This window comes from Sus scrofa, chromosome 6 (assembly GCF_054392235.1).
Source record: "Sus scrofa isolate SSC_HxYL_T2T_F1_AM1 chromosome 6, Sscrofa_HxYL_maternal_Yorkshire_Landrace_v2.0, whole genome shotgun sequence".
NCBI lineage: Eukaryota > Metazoa > Chordata > Mammalia > Artiodactyla > Suidae > Sus > Sus scrofa.
The window spans coordinates 141,784,803-141,806,856 of NC_139388.1; the positions used below are offsets into that span (position 1 = coordinate 141,784,803).

Below are 22,054 nucleotides of genomic sequence, written 5' to 3' on the forward strand. Positions count from 1 at the left end.
TAGGGCCACAGCTATGGCATATGGAGGTTCCCAGGCTAGGGGTCTAATCAGAGCTATAGCTGCCGACCTACACCATAGCCACAGCAACACCAGATCTGAGCTACGACTGTGACCTACACCACAGCTCACAGCAACAGCAGATCTTTAACCCATCAAGTGAGGCCAGGGATCGAACCCACAACCTCATGGCCTCATGGTTCCTAGTTGGATTCATTTCTGCTGCGCCACAATGGAAACTCCAATATAGAGCATTTTTATGTTGTGCAACTGTGTTTGGGGCTGTGATTTTACATGGTATTCATTTTAACAATCCTGTGTCATTAGGCAACGCAGTTGAGCATCTTTGAGGTGGAAGGGATGAATGAAGAATTTTCTTGAGGAATGAAATCTCAGCCTAGCGCATATGGTGGCCATGAGGTAAACTTCATCTCCACGCTTAGTCCATCTCAGAAATTTCTAGAGGCAACTATGAGAGATATGCATAAAGGGACTTGGGCCAAGACTGCCCTAAACTTAGACCTCAATTGTTGCAGCAGCAAATATTGCTTTAAAAGTTCCAGGACAGGAATAAATGGGACCTCTAATGTAGTTAAGGAACTACATCAGAGGAGCCTTATCCACACCTGAATGTAACAGAGATGATGTGCTCCTAGAGTTAAAGGTGATGCTCTAAAAGATGAAACTTTGTGGGGAGATTCTTGGGATTGACTAAGTATATTCTGAATGTGATAAGAATATAGACAATTTTTGGCTAGAGGGAAGTCTACAGTGGTTTTAAAATATGTCTGAAAATTCTTTCATATTCCTCTCTTTAAAACATAGAGCCTAATTCCCCTCCCTTTGTATGTGGGTTGGACTTAGTGACTCCTTTCTCATCAACGGAATGTGGCAGAAGAGCTAAAGTGTGACTTTTCCAACATATTGAGGTAATTTTCTACACACCAATAGATGGCAAATATCCATCTCAAGTAGTGCCACAGTACTATTCCCAAATGCTCTCTAAATAAAAATCAAAACCTGTTGTAATTGAAAGTACCACACATTATAATAAATAGTCTCCCTTCATTTACTACAACTCATAAATCATCCCTCCTCTATAAATTCTTCATTTCTGTAAATTCTTCATTTCTCCTTTCCATACCCACAATTTTATTGCGATTGTTTCTCTGTGTGTCTCCCAGAATAACATGAAGACATCTTGAGAATAGGAGCCACAAGTATAAGGCCATGGTGCCTTGAAAATTTAGAAGGTAGTTAAAATTGTTCATTATCCACAAGAATGAAATTCAGGACAGCAATTATACATTTAAAAATTTTAAGTTAAAAACAGAAGAATGATTTTTACATAGCAAATATGCCATAAATATTGGTTGCAGGAATGACTGATACACTGAACTTGATTAACGGCAAAGATGTTAAAAAGAGAAAACATAAGAATGGAGAAGTTTGTTCAGCTGGGTAAAGCTAACCCTGAATCCAGGATCAGTGTAAATAAATCAGCAAGATATTATTGAACAATTCCAAAAAAGACACGATACCATAATGTAGAAGGAATGACAATAACAAAACAATTGAAAACATATTGCTAGAAAGGAATCCAAAGAAAAAGAAATTCTTTTTCTCTTCATGTCCAATTTCATTGCTTTAAAAAAAACCAATCACATCTTTCTTTTCTAGTTGAAAAAAAGAGAAAAATATTACACAATTTTGAGGTAGAAGATAGAAAATTTTTTCCTAAAAGAGGTTTTTTTTTTAAAATTTCCTCAATAGGTTGAAAAATATAAATCATAGCCCATTACAATTGGATGCTGTTTTATGAGTCACAAGGAGTTTTTCACATTACCTAATTTACCTTTTGCAACAACCCTAGATACACAGTAGGATTTTTGTTTGTTTGTTTGTTTGTTTGCTTGCAGATAAGGTAATTAAAGTTCAAAAGGGTTAAAAGATTTGTTCAAAGTCATACATAAGAAAAGGAGGAGAGCCGATCCTTAAATCCAGGTCTTATAACCCCAAATCCAGCCACATCACTGTGAAAAACTGAGTGAAGTCCATGGGAAAGTTTATCAGTGAATGAATGATCAGCAAGCACAGCAGTATTTCCTAGCAAGTCGTAAAAGCTCCATGTGGAACAAACTGCCCAATTCCAGAAATATAAGCCCCATAAACATCACACCTTACCTGAAATTAGAAGGGGAAACTCAACAACTGCTGAATCATAGCCCCGTTTCACAGGGTAGCTTCCTTGACTTTATAAAGTATTTTCAGTATTTTCATTCATCATTATTATGCTGACCCATTTTCTCGTCTAATAGATGATAGCTGTGGGCATAAAAAGAAAAACGGAATTCTTTAAACAAGTTTATCAGTGGATTTACACTTTCTTCAACTTTTTCAATGACTATATCTTTGAATCAACATAATATCTGTATTGAAAAGCTAATACTTCCAGTTGTATTGAAAGTTATAAAAGTATATGCATAAATTGATTATGTGATTATTAAGTAAAACTGAGTAAGGGAATGATTGTGCTGACATGGAATAAATCATAGAAGGGTGATAAACATAAGCCAGGGGGGACTCATAAGAAGGATTCTGGAGTAAGGCACTAGGACAGTAAGAACAGGATGGGAATGACAAGACCATACATAGCAGAAAAAAATTCAAATGAATTTGGTTGGAGCAGAAAGGGGCTTGCCAGGGGGAACTGCAAAATAAAAGGTGTTTTGGGACTATAAGGTTAAGGATTTTAGATACTATTATGAAGCTGGGAGCGCTTGATCTAAGGAGATAAAATGATTAGAAGACCTATTTGGCAACTATGGATAGGATGCATGTACATTTAGGAAATCCAAGAGTACAGTAATAAAAGATCCTGATAAAGGCACTGAAAGTCAAAGAAATATAAAATTTAAGAGCTAGAGAGGAAAAAATAGTGATCTGGTGGTTACCATCTTAATCAAGGATCAAACTTTGCACCACTAAGAGTGGGACGATCTGTCAGAATACTCTTTCTGTTATGACTCAAAATATACTCCAATATCACCTAAGAACAGATTTTATTAATAATGCTTATAACTGAATCTAATGAAGGCAGATTATAGTAAATATTAAAAGAGAAGTTAAATTGCAGTATGAGTAAGTAATGAGATAACTACAGAATGCGGAATACTCCATAATTTTCACAGAAATAGCATAAAAGGAGAAGTTTGGAAACTGTTTCGAAGCCCAAAGAGAAAAAAAAATTAAATGTGATGAATGAATTTCTGTTGGATTTGTATTTTAATTTAATTTAATTTAATCTATTTATTTATTTATTTATTTTAGGGCTGCACCTGCAGCATATGGAGGTTCCCAGGCTAGGGGTCTAATCAAAGCTGCAGCTACCTGCCTACACCACAGCTCACAGCAATGCCAGATTCTTAACCCACTGAGCAAGGCCAGGGATCGAACCCACAACATAATGGTTCCTAGTCAGATTTGTTTCCGATGTGCCATGATGGGAACTCCTGGATTTGTATTTTTAAAAAAGATCTGAAAACATATCTTAGGACTTGGATTTGAGGAATTATATATGGAGATTACATCAGATAATTTGGAGATGAGCTAGAGAAGAAGAGAGAAATTATGTGAATAACATATTCACTTGACAAAAAAAGAAACTAAGCCCCAGGAAGTTTACGAGCAATTTGCCCAAAATTATGCATTTAATTCACTGTAGATCGAGTTCAATCAAGGTTTTTTCCTTCTCAATACAATGTTCTTTCCACTAGTAGAGACAGATGTTATTTATGTAAATCATGCCTATTATATGAAAATACAAAAATAACTAGCCATATAGAAAGTAAGCAGAGAAATGCTGTTTCTTGGATATCATTTATCAGTGAAGTTTATTAATTTGCTGCATGGGTGTATAAGGACTGACTAGTTCTTCCCTCTGTGAGAAGCGACTCCAGCCCCAATCTTTCTACATCCATGTACTTTGCTGTCTTTTCAATCCTTTATTTTTTATATTATTTTATTTATCTTTTTAGGGCCTCACTCACAACATAGGAAGTTCCCAGGCTAGGGGATGAATCAAAACTACAGCTGCTAGCCTACACCACAGCCACAGCAACGCAGGATCCAAGCCATGTCTGCAACTTACACCACAGCTCAGATCCTTAACCCACTGAGCAAGGCCAGGGACTGAGCCTGCATCTTCATGGATACAAGTTGGATTCATTATCACTGAGCCATGACAGGAACTCCTCTTTTTAATTCTTTACAATTAAATTAAAAGATTTCTTTTTCTCTACCAGTCCAACAATTAAAACCAAAACTGAAAAACCACAGCAGAAAGCACAAGGGATTCTATCTTGTCCCTCTTAGTTATAAAAGTGTATGCTACCTCCCAGAGAAATACAAAAAAATGCTGAAACAAGAACAAAGATGTATAATCCACAGCCTAAAACTTCTATGGTTTGGTTCATTATTGTCTATTTCTCTCCCACAGATGATATTCTCTTTAATACTGAGAGGATGGCCACTTGTACATAAATACATACTCACAGAAAGACAGACTTACCCAAACAAAGGTAGAGGGGAAAAAAAAAAAAGCCTACCACAATTAACAAAATCCTCTATAATTTTTCATTTTAGGGAGCTGACTAGAGCAGTAGATATTCTTGTTTACTAGGTACTGACTTGTATTTTTGTTTACTTATGTGCTTGTTTTGAGAGAGAAATGTCCATTTGTTTCAAGACAACTGTTAAAATACATAATATAATCAATGCTCATTTATGCACTGAAATGACGAATTGACAAAATGCAGCAATATTCCACAACAACGGCTTTTCATTTCAACATACTTTTTGACCAAATATTTTATTTTAAAAACAAAATTAGCTTTAAGCAAGTATCCAAACATACTGATTTTAGTTTATGTTCTCTGCTAGTCAATGAGTATTGGTATTTCTAAAAGGTGACCTAGAGAAACAGAAAGAGAAAAAACAAGATGGCTAGAGTATGGAACTAGTGTTTCTGATGGATAAAATCATGCACAAATAAACTTGAAATTCATAATTCATATTAAGTTCAATTTGTTCCTTAGTATATCAATTGTATAGAAACAAGCTCACATTTCGAACCAGGTATCATATCAGAATTGACTACTTGAAAGGAGAATTAGTAGTTTGAAAATTGATCGCTTAGCATGGAATTAGAGCAATGAAAGGATTTATGCAAGGAACATAGTCTGATGAAATCTGATGAAAAGTTCCTGCTCCAAAACAGGAAAGACTTTAGAAACCCTAATGCTCATGTGATTCAGATGTTAAAACACTTTGAACTGCTGGATGCTCATTGCATGTATTTTTATAAAGTCTTCTTTTTAATATGCTGGTTATATCCTTTCGGTAAGAGTTTTAAAATACATATTATCATTACTGATTAAGTAACAACCAAGTAAAGCAATTTTTCCTCCAAGGACCTAAAAGACATTTTGTAGTACTCATAATGTGTTGGTTTCAAAATAGAAAGCTTTATTTTCCCTAAGGCTTTGTACTAAGTACAATGTATACTGACATTTCATATTTTATGAATTGATATGAAAATAAAACAAATAAGTGAGATTTACATATATATGAAATATAATGAATATATAAAAATATAAAATGAACATAAATATCTAAAATGATAAATCAATCATCTAAAACTTAAGCCACTCCACTACAATGTTTTTGAGCACTCCTCATTGCTGTCACCTATACACTTGACATTACCCCTTATTAAGGAAGATTATGGAATTTTATTCACATTTTTTATCTGCCCTAACTTTTAAAATCTTCCTGCCAACATCAATGGACAATTCATATAATGATCTTGTAATAAGATTGATGGGCTCTTAAACTACAATAACCTTAACTCGACTTCTAGGCTCTAATATGGACCTTGTCTTCAATAGACTTTCCCATCTCATATACATTAGACTTTAATACTGTACTCCCAGATTGCAACTTCCATCCTTCCAGATCCCTTCTTCATTCCTGCTTCACCTAGTCTTTGGCCATGGAAAAATGTAGTCCCATTTTCTTCCAGCCCAATCCTTTCCTGACTTCTCTTCCTTCTTAACTGGTTGATCATTTTGACCTCAATTCTACTTTTTATATACCACAATATGACCAAAAAGTTACAATCTTGATCTCAAATATAAAATTTATTTGGTTTTGCTTGCCTGATTACAAAAGAAACACATGTGCATTGGGCAAATATTTAGAAAAGAAAGAAAGTAATGAAGAAAACTTAAATCACCATTAATCACATTAGAAAGAAATATCCAGTGTTAACATTTTGATGTGTATATCTTAACATTTATTTTTATTCATACACACACACACACACACACACATATGCATACACTTTTTTTTTTGTTTTGTTTTTTAGGGCTGCACCCATGGCACATGGAGGTTCTCAGGGGTCCAATTGGAACTACAGCTGCCAGCCTATGCCATAGCCACAGCAATGCAGTATCTGAGCCGCATCTGCGACCTACACCACAGCTCATGGCAACACTGGATCATTAACCCACTGAGCAAGACTAGAGATTGAACCTGCAACCTCATGGTTCATGGTGGGATTTGTTTCCACTGGGCCACAATGGGAACTCTATGCATACACATATTTTGAAAAATATAGACAGCACATATTGGTTCTTAAAATCATGTGTTTTTTTTAATTCAAATGCTACTCTATAAATAAAGATAAAAATTTTTACAAGATTCTTGAAAATGTAATATTACAAATGCCTTTAAGTTATAAATATTATATGATTTATGTAGCAGAGACTTTTTTTATGAACATTATGACCAAAACTATTATAATCTCCCATTAGTTCCTGTCACCTTTTAAAATTCCAGTTGTGATTATATTTCTCTCTTGATTAAATATTTCTGTATAGAGAGGTCATCCCTTATTTTAAATACTATTTGGCATTCAGAATTCGATAGCATTTTAAAACATAAAAAGGTCTGTGTTCTTTTCAGTATTGCCATTTTCTTCAAATAGAATATAGTATCACCATAAGTCTCTATATACTAATTTTCAAGGGTACACAGTTTCTTTTCATTATCACTAAAATTCCTATTTTAAAAGACACATTACTATTTAGAAAAGAAAAGTCTGTACCCTAATAGAGCCATTTCAAAGCACTTTCCCTGCACCTCATTTAAGGATGTACAAAAAACAATAAAATTAATTCAGAAAAATGGAAAGAAGGGAAGAATCCAAAAAAACCATCTACTTTACAAGAGTTGAATGTATAACTGGTAGAATATTTTTATACACTGTTTTTTGTTTGTTTGTTTGTTTTTTAATGTTTTTTTTAACCTTAAAGTACAAGAGAACACTAACCCAGTAGTTAAATAATTTTAGCAGCATTTATTTTGCAAAAGGGAATGTTTGTACAATAATAACACAGAAACACATGAAATGTACACTTCAAGCCTAGGAGAGCAGGTCCCAGACACATATTGGTTGGCATCTGTATCTGCCTCACCCTATGGCAGCCCTTGAACCACAATTACAACCCTCAGGATTCTGGACAGAAGTTATGAACCAAAATTTATATTTAAACACCTATCAGCAACAGATAAGTCCCAGAAACTATTAAATGATGCAAATATATGTATCAAGTATAACTGTTCTCCTTTTATTTTTCAATGTTCAAAAATAACTATGAAAAAAAAGAACCCGACTAGTAACCATGAAGTTGTAGGTTCGATCCCTGGCCTCACTCAGTGGATTAAGGATCAGGGGTTGCCATGAGCTGTGGCATAGGTTGCAGATGCAGCTTGGATCCTGTGCAGGCCAGCACCTACAGCTCCGATTTGACCCCTAGCCTGGAAAACTCCATATGCCACAGGTGTGGCCCTAAAAAGACAAAAGACAAAAAAATTTAAAAATTAGTATGTGCCACAAGATGGTAGGAGGAATGCTTTTGTGATATAATCAAGTCCCATCCCTGCTGGGTGTGCAACCCACAAACAGGAAAATATTTATATTGCAGAGGTTCTCCTGTAAGAGTTCTGAGCTCCAGGTCAGGCTTCCCTGCCTGGGGGTCTGGCACTGGGAGGAGGAGCCTCCAGAATATTTGGCTTTGAAGACCAGTGGGGCTTGAGTGCAGGAACTCCACAGGATTGGGGGAAATAGAGACTCTATCAGTGCATGTGTACACAAGGTTTCCACATGCAGTGGGACCCTGAGCAAAGCAGTGACTCTATAAGAGCCTGGGTCAGCCCTATCTGCAGGTCTTGGAGGGTCTCCTGAGGGAGAGAGAGTTGGCTGCGGCTCACAGTGGAGGCAGGGACACTGTGGAGGCAGGGACACTGGGGGCAGAAATATTCTTCAGCTGAAACTCTCCTAGAGGTTTCCATTTTGGCAATGAGACCTGGCCCCACCCAACAACATGAAGGCTCCAGTGCTGGGTGCCCCAGGTCAAACAACCAACATGGTAGGAACACAGTCCCACCCATCAACATACAATCTGTCTAAAGCTGTCCTGCTTCTAGACATGCCACTTGACATGGACCTGCCCATAAGAGGGAAAAGACGCAGTTCTACCCACAAATGGACAAGCATCAGTCTCTCCCAACAGGAAGCATGCACAAGTCCCTGGATCAAACACAACCTCCAGGGGGGATACACCAGAAGCAAGAGGGACTACAATCCCACAGCCTGAGAAATAAAGACCACAAACACAGAAAGTTAGACAAAATGAGATGACAGAGAAATATGTTACAGATGAAGGAACAAGATAAAACCCTAGAAAAATAACTAAGTGAAGTGGAAATAGGCAATATACCTGAAAAAGAATTCAGAGTAATGATAGTAAAGGTGTTCCAGCATCTCAGAAAAAGAATTGAATCATACACCATGATGACATAAGACAGATTTTTAAAAGACCTAGAAGATTTAAAGAACAAACAGAGATGATCAATACAATAATTGAAATGAAAAATACACTAGAAGGAATCAATAGCAGAATAAATGACACAGAAGGACAAATAAACAAGTGGGAAGACAGACTGGTAGAAATCACTGAAGTAGAAAAGAATAAAGAAAAAGTGATAGGGAGTTTCCACCATGGCACGTGGGATAATGATCTAGCTTATCTCTGTGAAGACACTGATTCAATCTCTGGCCAGATATAGTGGGTTAAAGATCCTATGTTGCTACAGATGTGGCATAAGTTTTAGCTCTGGCTAGAATTATATCCCTGTCTAGGGAACTACCATATTCCATGGGGTGGGGGGCTGAAAAAGAAAAAAAAAAAGAGTAAAAAATAAATGAGGACAATCTAAGACATCTTTGGGACATTGAACACACCATTTGGATTATAGGGGTGCCAGACATAGAAGAGAGAAAGAAAGAACCTGAGAAAATATTTGAAGAGGTAAGAGCTGAAAACTTCCCTAACATGGGAAAGGAAACACTCAAGTCCAGGAAGTGCAGAGAGTTCATACAGAATAAACCCAAGGAGGAACATGCCAAGACACATATTAACCAAACTGACAGAAAATAAGGATGAATAGAAAATACTAAAAGCAACAAGGAGAGAGAGTTCTCTCATGGTGCAGTGCATTAAGGATTCAGTGTTGTCACTGCATCAGCTCAGGCTGCTGCTGTGGCATGGGTTGGATCCCCTGCCTGGGAACTTTCAAAAGTCATAGGAACAGCCAAAAAAAAAAAAAAAAAAAAAAAAGCAACAAATTACAAGGGAATCCCCATAATGTTATCAGCTGATTTTTCAGCAGAAATTCTGCAAGTCAGAAGGGAATGTCATAATATAATTAAAGTGTTGAAAGGAAAAAAACTTAACTAAGAATACTCTGCCAGCAAAGCTCTCATTCAGACTCAATGAAAAAATCAAAAGCTTTACAGATAAGCAAAAGCTAAGAGAACTCAGTGCCATCAAACTAGCTTAAAACAAATGCTAAAGGAATTTCTCTAGACAAAAAAGGCCACAACTAGAAACAAGAAAATTATGAATGAGAATGCGCACTGGAAAAGGCAAACATACACTAAAGTTAGGAAATCACCCATACACAAACATGGTATCAAAACCAGCAATCATGAGAAGAGGAGACTAAATGCAGGATATTGGAACTGCATTTTAATTAAGAGAAAAGCAACCTAAAACTGTCTTGTATATATACAGACTGCTATATGAAAACTTCATGGTGACCTCAAACCAAAAATCTATAATAGATACAGACACAAATAAGAAAAAGTGATCCAACATAACACTAAAGATAGTCATCAAATCACAAGAGATGAGAACAAAAGAGAAAAGCAAGAAATGAGACCTACAAAAAGAAATCCAAAACAATTAAGAAAATGGCAATAAGAATGTACATGTTGATAATGACATTAAATATAAACAAATTAAATGCTCTAACCGAAAGACATAGACTGACTGAATGGATAAAAAACAAACAAACAAACAACAAAAAAAAACACATATATGCTATCAACAAAACAGCCACTTCAGATCTAGGGCACATATAGACTGAAAGTGAGGGAATAGAAAAAGGTATTCCATGTAAATGAAAATCAAAAGAAAGCTGGAGTAGCAATACTTAAATCAGACAAAATAAACTTTAAAATAAAGACTGTTAAAAGAGATAAAGAGGGCACTACCTAATGATCAAAGGATCAATTCAAAAAGAAGATAATAACACACGTATGTGTGTGTGTGTGTGTGTGTATTTGCCTTATATATTGAGGAGTACCTCAATATATAAGGCAAATGCTAAATGCCATAAAAGGAGAAATTGACAGTAACACAAAAACAATGGGGGACTGGAGTTCCCATTATGGCTTAGTGGTAACAAAACCAACTAGTATCTACGAGGATGCAGGTTCAATCCCTGCTTATTGGGTTAAAGATCCAGCACTGCCATGAACTGCAATGTAGGTCACAGATGTGTCTCAGATCCAGCATGGCTGTGGCTATGATGTAGGCCAGCAGCTGTAGCTCTGATTTGACCCCTGGCTGGGGACTTCCACATGCTGTGGATTGGACCTAAAAAACAAAAAGAAAAAAAAAATAGTGGGGGACTTTAACAGGCCACTTACATCATTGGACAGAAAATCATTAAGGAAACACAAGTCTTAAATGACACATTAGACCAGATGGACTTAACTGATATTTATAAAACATTCCATTTGAAAGCATCAGACTACATTTTCTTTTCAATTGCACATGGAACATAGCCCTGGGCCACAAAGCAAGCCTTGGTAAATTTAAGAAAATTGAAATATCAAGCATCTTTCCAAACACTATTCTGAGGAGAGGACAAGATGGTGGAGGAGTAGGGGGACATGCTCGCCCTCTCCCACAAACACAACAAAAAAAGCACATCTACAGAATAAATGACTCACACAGAACAGCAACCAATCGCTGGCAGAGGAACCTAAACTCCAATAACGGCAAGAAGTTCGTGACATTACTAGGCAGAACGGGAGAAAAGAGGAGAGCGAGAGAAGGTGAATCCGAGCAGGATGGGCGCTCCCGAAAGGGAACTGCGGAGGAGAAAGGGATCCCGCACCCTGGAAAGTCACCTACCGGGGGAAAGATCAAACAAACCGGAGCAATCTCCAGATGCAGAGAAGAGTGTAGCAGTAAGTTGGAGTATGGAAAGGCCGATCAAGAACCGAATGGACCACCTGAACTACGGGCACAGTCACCAAAAATTGAGATGCCTGGGTGGGGGCTGGGCACTGAGACCTCGGCTCCAGAGGTTAGTCCCCGAGAAAGGGCTGGGGGGGCGGGGCAGAGCGGAAACTGCTTGGGAGGTCTAGAAACCATTTGACAGGGCAGAGACTGCCTGGGAGACTAGAAGACAAAGCTGTCGCAGAGGAAGGGAGCAATACTCTAGGGGCAGACAAGTGGACAGCCACATCAGAGGGAACCTGGGAGAAGAGCCTGGTCTGCGCCCATGCTGGGGAGGGGAGAAAAGAAGGGGTGGGTCCCCATAGAATACTCCCGACACCACAGCAAGCTTACAGGCCCGCTAGCTAACTGAAAGCTGTGCTTCCCAGTGCATCCCCTCCCCCCACCCCCACCACCCCCTACGCTCTCGCCCAACCTGGGGCTGCCTGCCATCCAGGAGGGCTGGCCTCAACAATTGCCTGAAGCCTACCACCACAGGGGCTGTCCCTGCACAGGCCTGCTTGCCCTTTGGAGGGGCTACACCTCCGCAGAGCAGCACCAAACTCCACCAGCCACGGAGAAAAGGCCTGCAGCCCAGAAAAGCTAGAACAAGCCTAGCCAGGCCGTGAATAGATCTGCCTAATTCTCGGATGGTTTTTCTGAGTCGGGCTGCCCCGGGGAGGAGCTTCTTGGATTTCCAGCGGCCCTGCTACCCTCCCAAGCCCCCAGAGGGTGCCGAGACCTAGTGGATCAGCTGCATAGGACTGCCAGCTCCAGGCAGGACCCCCTGTAGCCCAGAAAAGCTGCAACAAGCTTGGCCGAGCTGGGAAAAGATCTCAGATGGTCTTTCTGAGTCGGGCTGCCCTGGGAGGAGCCTTTTGGGTTTCCAGTGGCCCTGCTACCTGCCCAAGCCCCCAGGGGGTGACCTAGTGGATCAGCTGCATAGGACTGCCAGCTCCAGGCAGGACCCCTGCAGCCCAGAAAAGCTGCAACAAGCTTGGCCGAGCCAGGAAAAGATCTCAGACGGTCTTTCTGAGTAGGGCTGCCCTGGGAAGGAGCCTCTTGGCTTTCCAGCAGCCCTGCTACCCGCCCAAGTCCCCAGGGGGTGCCCCACTCCTGCGGAATAGCTGCTCAGCTGCACCAGCCCCCTGGAGGAGCCCCTGCAGCCCAGAAAAGCTGCAACAAGCTTGGCCAGACTGTGAAAAGATCCACCTACATTCTCAGGCCATCCTTCTGAGTTGGGCTGCCCTAGGGAAGAGCCTCTTAGGTTCTCAGTGACCCAGATAGCTTCTACAGCCCCCAGGGGGGGCTGCACTTCTGAGGAGCAGCTGCCCAACACCGCCAACCCCCTGAAAGAACCCCACAGACTAAAAACACCAGAGCAAGCTCTGCATGACCAAGTGAAATCTGCTACCATCGTGGTGTGGACCTCCCAGTCCTGTCTGCCCTCAGGAAGTCCTCCTTTGCTTCAAAGAAACCCTGTTAGCCCCATCAACACTCCAGAAAAGCCACACTGCCTCAAAAAAGATTGACCAACAACGCCAGCCCTCAGGAAATATTCCACGGCAGTGACAAGGCAAACACTGCCCGATAACAGAGAGTACAACTCCCTCAGGAGAAAGAAAACAACAAGCAAGATGAAGAAGCTGAGAAACCACCCCCAGTCAAACCAACAGGAGAACTCACCTAAAACAGTCAACAATGAAACAGATCTCTGCAGTCAGACAGACCTGGAGTTCAAAAGAGAAATAGTGAAAATACTGAAGAAATTAAGAGAAGATATGAACAGTAATGCAGATACCCTCAGAAAGGAACTAGAACATATAAGGAGGAGCCAAGAAAAACTAGAACATTCATTTGCAAAGATGCAAACTGAACTAAGGGCAGTAAAAACCAGAATGAATAATGCAGAAGAATGAATCAGTGATATGGAAGATAGAATAATGGAAATCACTCAATCCGGTCAACAGACAGAAAACCGAATCAAAAAACAGGAAAGCAATATAAGAGACCTATGGGATAATATAAAGTGGGCCAATCTACGCATAATAGGAATTCCAGAAGGAGTAGAAAAAGATAAGGGGATGGAAAATATATTTGAAGAAATTATCGATGGAAACTTCCCAAATCTAAAGGATACTGGGTTCAAGATACAAGAAGCACAGAGGGGGCCCCAAACAAATTGAACCCAAATAGACCCACACCAAGACACATCATAATAAAAATGGCAAAAGTTAGTGATAAAGAGAGGATCCTAAAGGCAGCAAGAGAAAAGCAGAATGTTACCTACAAGGGAACCCCCATAAGAATATCAGCTGATTTCTCTACAGAAACACTACAGGCCAGGAGGGAATGGCAAGAGATATTTAAAGTGCTAAAAGGAAAAAATATGCAACCTAGAATACTCTATCCAGCAAGAATATCATTTAAAATAGAAGGGGAAATAAAAATTTTTCCCAACAAACAAAAACTTAAAGAATACAGCAACACAAAACCCAGGTTAAAGGAAATATTGAAAGGGCTTCTCTAAACCAAAAAGAAGGAAGGAAAGGGAGGAAAAAAGAAAAGAAAAAAAAAAAAAAGAAGAAGAGGAAGAACTAGGACTGAGGAAACTGCAATCAGAGAGCAGTCACTCAAATAAGCCAGCATACAGATTTAATCATGAACATGCTTCAAACAAAATAAAATTAAAAAGAAAAAAAATAAAAAAGAGTCATCAAAACCATAAAATGTGAGCAAGGGATGTTAGGAAATAAATAACCCTTTTTGTTTGTTTGTTTGTATGTTTCTCTTCTTAATTTTAATATAGTAATGAAGTGTTTGAACTTACAGGACCATCAGGTTAAAACACACAATTATGGGAAGGGGTTAGCATACTTAAAAAACAGGGCAACCACAAGCCAAAACCAAATATTGCATTTGCAAAAAATGAAAAAAAAATACACTCAAGCAGATAATAACAGGAGACCATCCAACCAAAAAGGAAAAAAAAAAAAAAAAAAAAGAAAGGAAGAATGGAGAACCATAGAATCAACTGGAACACGAGGTTCAAATGGCAATAAATAATCATCTATCACTTATCACCTTAAATGTCAATGGACTGAACGCCCCAATCAAAAGACACAGAGTGGCTGAGTGGATAAAAAGGCAAAAACCTTCAATATGCTGCCTACAAGAAACTCACCTTAGGACAAAAGATACATATAGATTGAAAGTGAAAGGGTGGGGAAAAATATTTCACGCCAATAGACATGACAGAAAAGCAGGAGTCACAACGCTCATATCAGACAAAATAGACTTTAAAACAAAAGACATAAAGAAAGACAAAGAAGGACACTACTTAATGATTAAGGGATTCATTCAAGGAGAGGATGTTACTATCGTCAACATATATGCCCCAAACACTATTCTATGAGATTAGAAATCAATTATAAAAAGAACTACAAAAGAAAGCACAAAAAAAAAATGTCGATAGGCTACACAATATGTTCTGAAACAGTCAATGGATCATGAAGAAATCAAAGAGAAAATTTAAAAATATCTAGACAATGAAATAACAATGAAAACAAAAAATCCAAAACCTATGGGATATAGCAAAAGGAGTACTAAAAGGGAAGTTTATAGCAATACAAGCTTACCTCAGAAAATAAGAAAATCTAAAATATACAACCTAAATTTACACCTAAAGCAATCTGAGAAAGAACAAAGTTAGTAGAAGGAAATAAGCAATAAAGATCAAAGCAGAAATTAATGAAATAGAGAAAAAACCAATAGAGATCATTAAAACTAAATGTTGCTTCTCTGAAGAGTTAAACAAAATTGATAAACCTTTAGGTAGACTCATCAAGAAAAAAAGAAAGAGGGTTCAAATCAAGAAAATTAGAAAAATGATAAAGGAGAAGTTACAATGGACACCAAAGAAATACAAAGGATCATAAGAGACTACTATAAGCAACTATATGCCAGTAAAAGGGACAACCTAGAAGAAAAGGACAAGTTCTTAGAAAGGTACAATCTTCTAAATACTGAACCAGGAAGAAAAAGAAAATATGACTCAACAGCAACAAAAAACCAAACAGCCCAATCGAAAAATGGGCAGAAGATCTAAACAGACATTTCTCCAAGGAAGACATACAGATAGCCAGAAGGCACTTGAAAAAATGCTCAACATCACTAATTATTAGAGAAATGCAAATGAAAACTACAATGAGGTACCACCTCACAACAGTTAGAGTGGCCATTATTAACAAGTCAACAAAAAACAAATGTTGGAGAGGATATGGACAAAAGGGAACCCTCCTTCACTTTTGGTGGGAATGTAAATTGGTACCACTACTATGGAAAACAGTATGGAAATACCTCAGAAAACTAAATAGAGAACTACCACATGATCCAGAAATCCCACACCTCAGAATATATCTGGACAAAACTCACTGAAAAAGATATGTGCAACTGTATGATCACTGAAGCACTATTAACAATAGCCAAGACACGAAATGAATTTAGGTTTTCATTTAGGAAACATTCATTTAGGAAACATTTAGGTATCCATCAACGCATGAATGGATTAAGAAGATATGGTACATATAAACAATGGAATACCATTCTGCCATAAAAAAGAATAGTTCAATTTGCAGCAACATGGTTGGAACCAGACACTCTCACATTAAGTGAAATAAGTCAGGAAGAGAAAGATAAGTGCCCATCAACATATGAATAGATTAAGAAGATGTGGTACATATATATAATGGCATACCATTCTGCAATAAAAAAGGACAAAATAATGCCATTTGTAGCAACATGGATGGAACTAGAGACTCTCATACTAAGTGAAATGAGTCAGAAAGAGAAAGACAGGTGTTCACTGACAGATGAATGGATTAAGAAGATGTGGTATATACATACAATGGAATATTATTCAGCCATTTTAAAAAGGACAAAATTGGGAGTTCCCTGCATGGCTCAGTGGTTAACGAACCCAACTAGGATCCATGAAGATGCAGGTTCAATCCCTGGCCTCACTCAATGGGTTAAGGATCTGGTGTTGCCATGAACTGTGGTATAGGTTGCAGACGCAGCTTGGATCCCATGTGGCTATGGCTGTGGTGCAGGCTGACAGATACAGCTCCAATTTAACCCCAATCCTGGGAACCTCTATATGCCATGGGAGCGGCCCTAAAAAGACAAAAAAAAATAATGTGTAATGGTTTAAAAGAATAAAATCTCTCTCCTAAAAAAGAAGGAAAGAAAAAGAAAGAAACTGTGACTTAGAAACTTCCAACAAATAAAAGTCCAGGACCAGATGACTTCACAGGCAAATTCTATCAAATGTTTAAATAACCGTTTACACCTATCCTTCTGAAAATATTTCAAAAAATTGCATAGGAAGGAACACTCCCAAACTCATTCTATAAGGCTGTCACTCTGATACCAAAATCAAAGATACCACAAAAAAGAAAATTACAGGTCAATATCACTGGTAAACAAAAATACAAAAATTCTCAGCAAAATACTAGCAAATTGAATCCAACAATAAATTAAAAGTATCATACACCACTATCAAGTAGGATTTATCCCAGAGATGCAAGGATTCTTCAATATCCGAAAATCAATCGGTGTAATAAACCACATTAACAAACTGAGGAATAAAAACTATATGATCCGCTCGATAGATACAGAAAAAGCTTCTGACAAAATTCAACATCATTTATGATTAAAAAAAAAAACTCTCCAGAAGGTGAGCATAGAGGGAACCTACCTCAATATAATAAAGGCCCTATATGACAAACACACAGCTAATATCATAATAAATAGTGAAAAGCTGAAGGCATTTCCTCAAGGATCAGGAATAAGACAAGAATGACCACTCTCACCACTTTTACTCAACATAGTTTTGGAAGTCCTAGACCCTGTGATCAGAGAAGAAAAAGAAATAAAAGAAATCCAAATTGGAAAAGAAGTAAAACATGCATGTATAAAATGTAAAAGAAGTATAACATGCAAATTCAAATTAGAAAAGTAGTAAAACATGTAGATGACATGATACTATGCATAGAAAATCCTAAAGATGCTATCAGAAAAGTACTAGAGCTGATCAATGAATTTGGTAAAGTAGTAGGATGCAAAGTTAATATACAAAAATCTCTTGCATTCCTACATACTAACAATGAAAGATCAGAAAGAGAAATTAAGGAAACAATCCCAATTAACATCACATCAAAAAGAATAAAGTATCTAGGAATAAACCTACCTAAGGAGGCAAAAGACCTCCAAAATCTGTAAGATGCTGATGAAAGAAATCAAAGACGACACAAACAGAAAGATATATATACAATGCTCTTGGATTGGAAGAATCAATATTGTGAAAATGACTATACCACTCAAGACAATACATTCAATTCAATCCCTATCAAATTACCAATGACATTTTTCACAGAACTATAACAAAAAAAATTTTTAATTTATATGGAAACACAAAAGACCCCAAATAGCCAAAGCAATCTTTAGGAAGAAAAATGGAGCTGGAGGATTCAGGCTCCCTGGCTTCAGACTATACTACCAAGCTACCGTCAGAAAAACAGTATAGTACTGGCACAAAAACAGAAATATAGATCAATGGAATAGTATAGAAAGCCCAGAGATAAACCAATGCACCTATGCTTAACTAATCTTTGACAAAGGAAGTAAGAATATGCAATGGAAATTTCTGAATGAAAAACGAATAAGAAATTTTTTAGATTTTCTGATCTAGATGAAAAAAATTACATTTTCCAGGGTGATGTATAAATATATGTCCTGAAAGTGCCCTTGTAAAATTATCAAGTTTTGGACACTGTTTTCTTAAAAAAAAACTGCTAATTTTGAAATAAATGATATGATACTGCTTCTTCAACAGATTTGTGTCTCTTAGTTTTCTTTTTCTTCTTGGCTTTCTCACAGCATGCAAAAATTCCTGGGCCAGGTACAGAACTTGAGCCACAGCAGTAACAATGAGCCACAGCAGTGACAATGCCAAATCCTTAATTGCTAGGCTGCCAGGGAACTCCTCTCTTGGTTTTCAAGTGACCAGATATGGCCCTCATTTGGGTTGCAATATTGACAAACATTTTGTGCAAAATACATTGTGCTCATCATCAATTTATTTAAAACATGTAAATTCTGTACAAAATTTTTTATTTAATAAACATTCACTTTATTTAGATCATTACTGCTAAAAAGGTGTTTTGGAAAACACAATACTGTTGATCAAATTATAAAGTAATTTCATTGTGTAATAAATGACAAAACAATTATAATAAGAGATCTTAATATATCCCATATGTTCTAGGACAGGAATGTTCATCCTGTATTTTCTGCACATATTTCATGCATACCCAACCAATAATTTTCCATGTTTCCCACTGACTCTGCCTACTAATGACCTGGTAGCCTTGGTGTCTTGCATGTTGTAGCACCAGCCACATCACAAATGGCTGGAACACTAGGTGTTGTCAGAGGCATCACCGCTGAACACTTCTATACCTCTGGCCAGAGAAAGTTACCTGTTTCTAGGCTGCAGGTAAGTAAATTTAGCCTATGGTATTGAAATACTTCACTTTACCAGTGAGCATCATTATGTTGTCTTTGAAAGGGCAACAAGTTTGTTGCACCTGGAAATGATCATGACACAGATTCAGGTTATCTCAAGGTCATCATTCAGATTTCACCATGTGTCAAAATGAGAAAACAGTTAACTATACATAAATTCCCTATACTATTAGATGAGACCATGGCAGGAGCTAGAAGTGAAAAGTAGAGATCCCATGTCACACATCAGGTTCCCCATAGACTCAGAAATTGAGAATGGTACACAAGGTGTTTGTAGGAGTGTGTTCTTGGGATCAAAACATGTGGTAGAAATAAAAGAAGTAGATTTGGGCAGAGGGAGAACAGAGAAGTAATGCAGTCCCAACAAAGGCCCTTGCTAATCCAATGGGGAGCTCCGGAGCTGGGATGGTTCTTATGATTGTCCAAAATTGGAAGAGGATAAGACTTTAACCCCCTACATTTATCAGTAATTAGATGAGACAAGATGGCTCTATCTGAGCACAAGTCCTAGAATTAAATTAATGGATTACACATTTTTGGGGTTTTTTTGTTTGTTTTTTGTTTTTTTTTTTGTTTGTGTGTTTGTTTGTTTGTTTGCTTTTTAGGGCCACACCTGCAGCATATGTAAGTTCCCAGGCAAGGGGTCGAATCAGAGCTACAGCTGCCGGCCACAGCCACATGGAATCCAAGCCACATCTTCGATCTATACCACAGCTCATGGCAATGCTGGATCCCTGACCCACTGAGCGAGGCCTGGGATGGAACCTGCATCCTCATGGATACCAGTCAGATTCGTTTCCACTGTACCACAAAGGGAACTCCACATTTTTAGCATTTAAAGAATAGTTCAGTTAAGAGATGTCTGCTGACAACCACTACCAGCAGCTGGAGAAGTGAGTGCTTTGGTCTTTGGAAGAATCAGGGTAGCATACCTTGCATCTACTAATTCTCCAAAGACATCCCAGCTTATGTCATAACAAATCCTTGTTAAAAAATGAAAAACCTGGAACAATACTAAACTGGACAGGAGTCAGTTCAGTAGGAGTAATTCACCACTATTCCAGACAAACTGGCATGTTAAGACCAAGTACCACCATTCCCTATTGGTTACACTCTTTGGAGAACCTTTGATCACCTTTTGATTTCTATCACCAGTTTCTCCCCTGCTATTTCTTAAATGTTTGTCTTTCTCTAATAATCCAATCTTTGTCACCTTCCCTTATTACTACATATTTAGATTAACCTTGTATATATTGATGACTTCATTAAAACATTTTTTGAGAGGATTTCATATTACAAACACTCTGCTAATTTCTGGGGTTTTAAAAAAAGATCTCATCTATGTTGCTGCATAGAGGTAAACATATAATCTATGGAAGTATATAAAGGATTCGAGGGGTACCAAATCTAAACCACAGGAAGGATTTAGGGTCAGGGATAACTTCTTGACTCGAGAGATGTAAAAGAAGAATTCCTATTCATGGGTGAAGAACAGGAGATTTCCATGTGGAAAAAGCACCATGACACACTCAAGCAGGTACAAATATTTCAGCATGGATGAAGTTTACAGCAATGAAGCAGTGAGAGATGTGACTAAAGAAGAGACATACAGAAGTTTGTGACTTTAGCTTGAAAGCTAAGGTGAGGCTCAAAAAGACTTTCAGTGGAATAGCATCTTCAGGTTACATTTTGGAAAATCAAATTGGCAACAATATAGAAAATGGTTTGGACTGGACAAGATGTAATAATGAAAGAATCTAGGAACAAAATATGGGGTCTAATTTTACACAGTTCAAATGATGTTGGAGAAAAGAGGACTAACTTGGAAGACATTACAAAGAGGCAATATTCAGGAAAACTGGAAATGGAGGGGAGGAAAAGTTCGAGGCAAGAGTTATAATGACCATAAGGCTTCTCACTAGGGTAACTGGCTAGGTAGTAATGCTGAAACCGGGTACAAGCCCCTAAATATTTGTTTTGAAGTTAAAGTCTTTTCCTTTAGCCTCACAGGCTTTTCCTTAGTCTCAAAAGGCTGACACAAGAATTAATGATTAGGAAATATTGTTACAGCTAAAAACTAGTTAAAACAGTCTCCATTATGTTATGCCCTTCCTTGGCCCACTAACTTGTATAACTAACATTTACTTTCTAGTTAGTGTTATAAAGCATCTGGCTTTTCACAAATAGATCTCTTCCTTACTTAATTGCTTCCTTTTACTAATGGTTACTTTCTAGTTAGAGCTATACTGCATCTAGTATTTTCTTTTGTAATTAAAACACTCCCTAACACCCATTCCCAGTAAGCAATCTCCTTTCCAGAGAAAAGAGCAAGGAACAATAACCCCCAACACAACCATAAACTATCACTGGACCAAGGGACGCTGGATTTGACCACTCCAAAATGATCTATGGATAGAGAATAATATAGACACTTTAATCAATAACCCTGTATTTCGAGATAAACCTATAAAACCCCTTACCATCCCCTCTCAAGGCAGGACACAGTTTGAGGCATTAGCCTGCTGTGGCCTCCTTTCCCTGGCAAATCGATAAAGCTGTTCTTTCTGCTTCACCCAAAACTCTGTCTCCAAGACTTAATTGGTGCCAGAGTACAGAAGCCACATTTCACCTACAGTGTCACTAAGAAAGAAAATAATATAGAAAAAGAAGGAAGTTAAGGAGTAAGAGTTGGTGAGTACAGTTTTGGCGTGTTGCATCTGAAGTGCCTGTGGGATGTGTAAGAGGGGATGTGTAACAAAGAGGTGATGTGTAAC

The 22,054-nt window shown here is 37.9% G+C and overlaps 1 protein-coding gene across 1 annotated transcript in view; it reads right to left on the minus strand.

Annotated features, from left to right (window-relative positions):
• Window positions 1-1,301: 1,301 nt before the first annotated feature.
• The window catches only part of MSH4 (mutS homolog 4), a 181,757-nt gene continuing 161,004 nt past the window's right edge, over window positions 1,302-22,054 (minus strand). Inside the window, exon 18 of the mRNA XM_084964673.1 lies at window positions 1,302-2,322. Coding sequence (XP_084820799.1) covers window positions 2,287-2,322 — 36 coding nt within the window. The 3' untranslated portion in view covers window positions 1,302-2,286. The remainder of the gene's footprint in view (window positions 2,323-22,054) is intronic.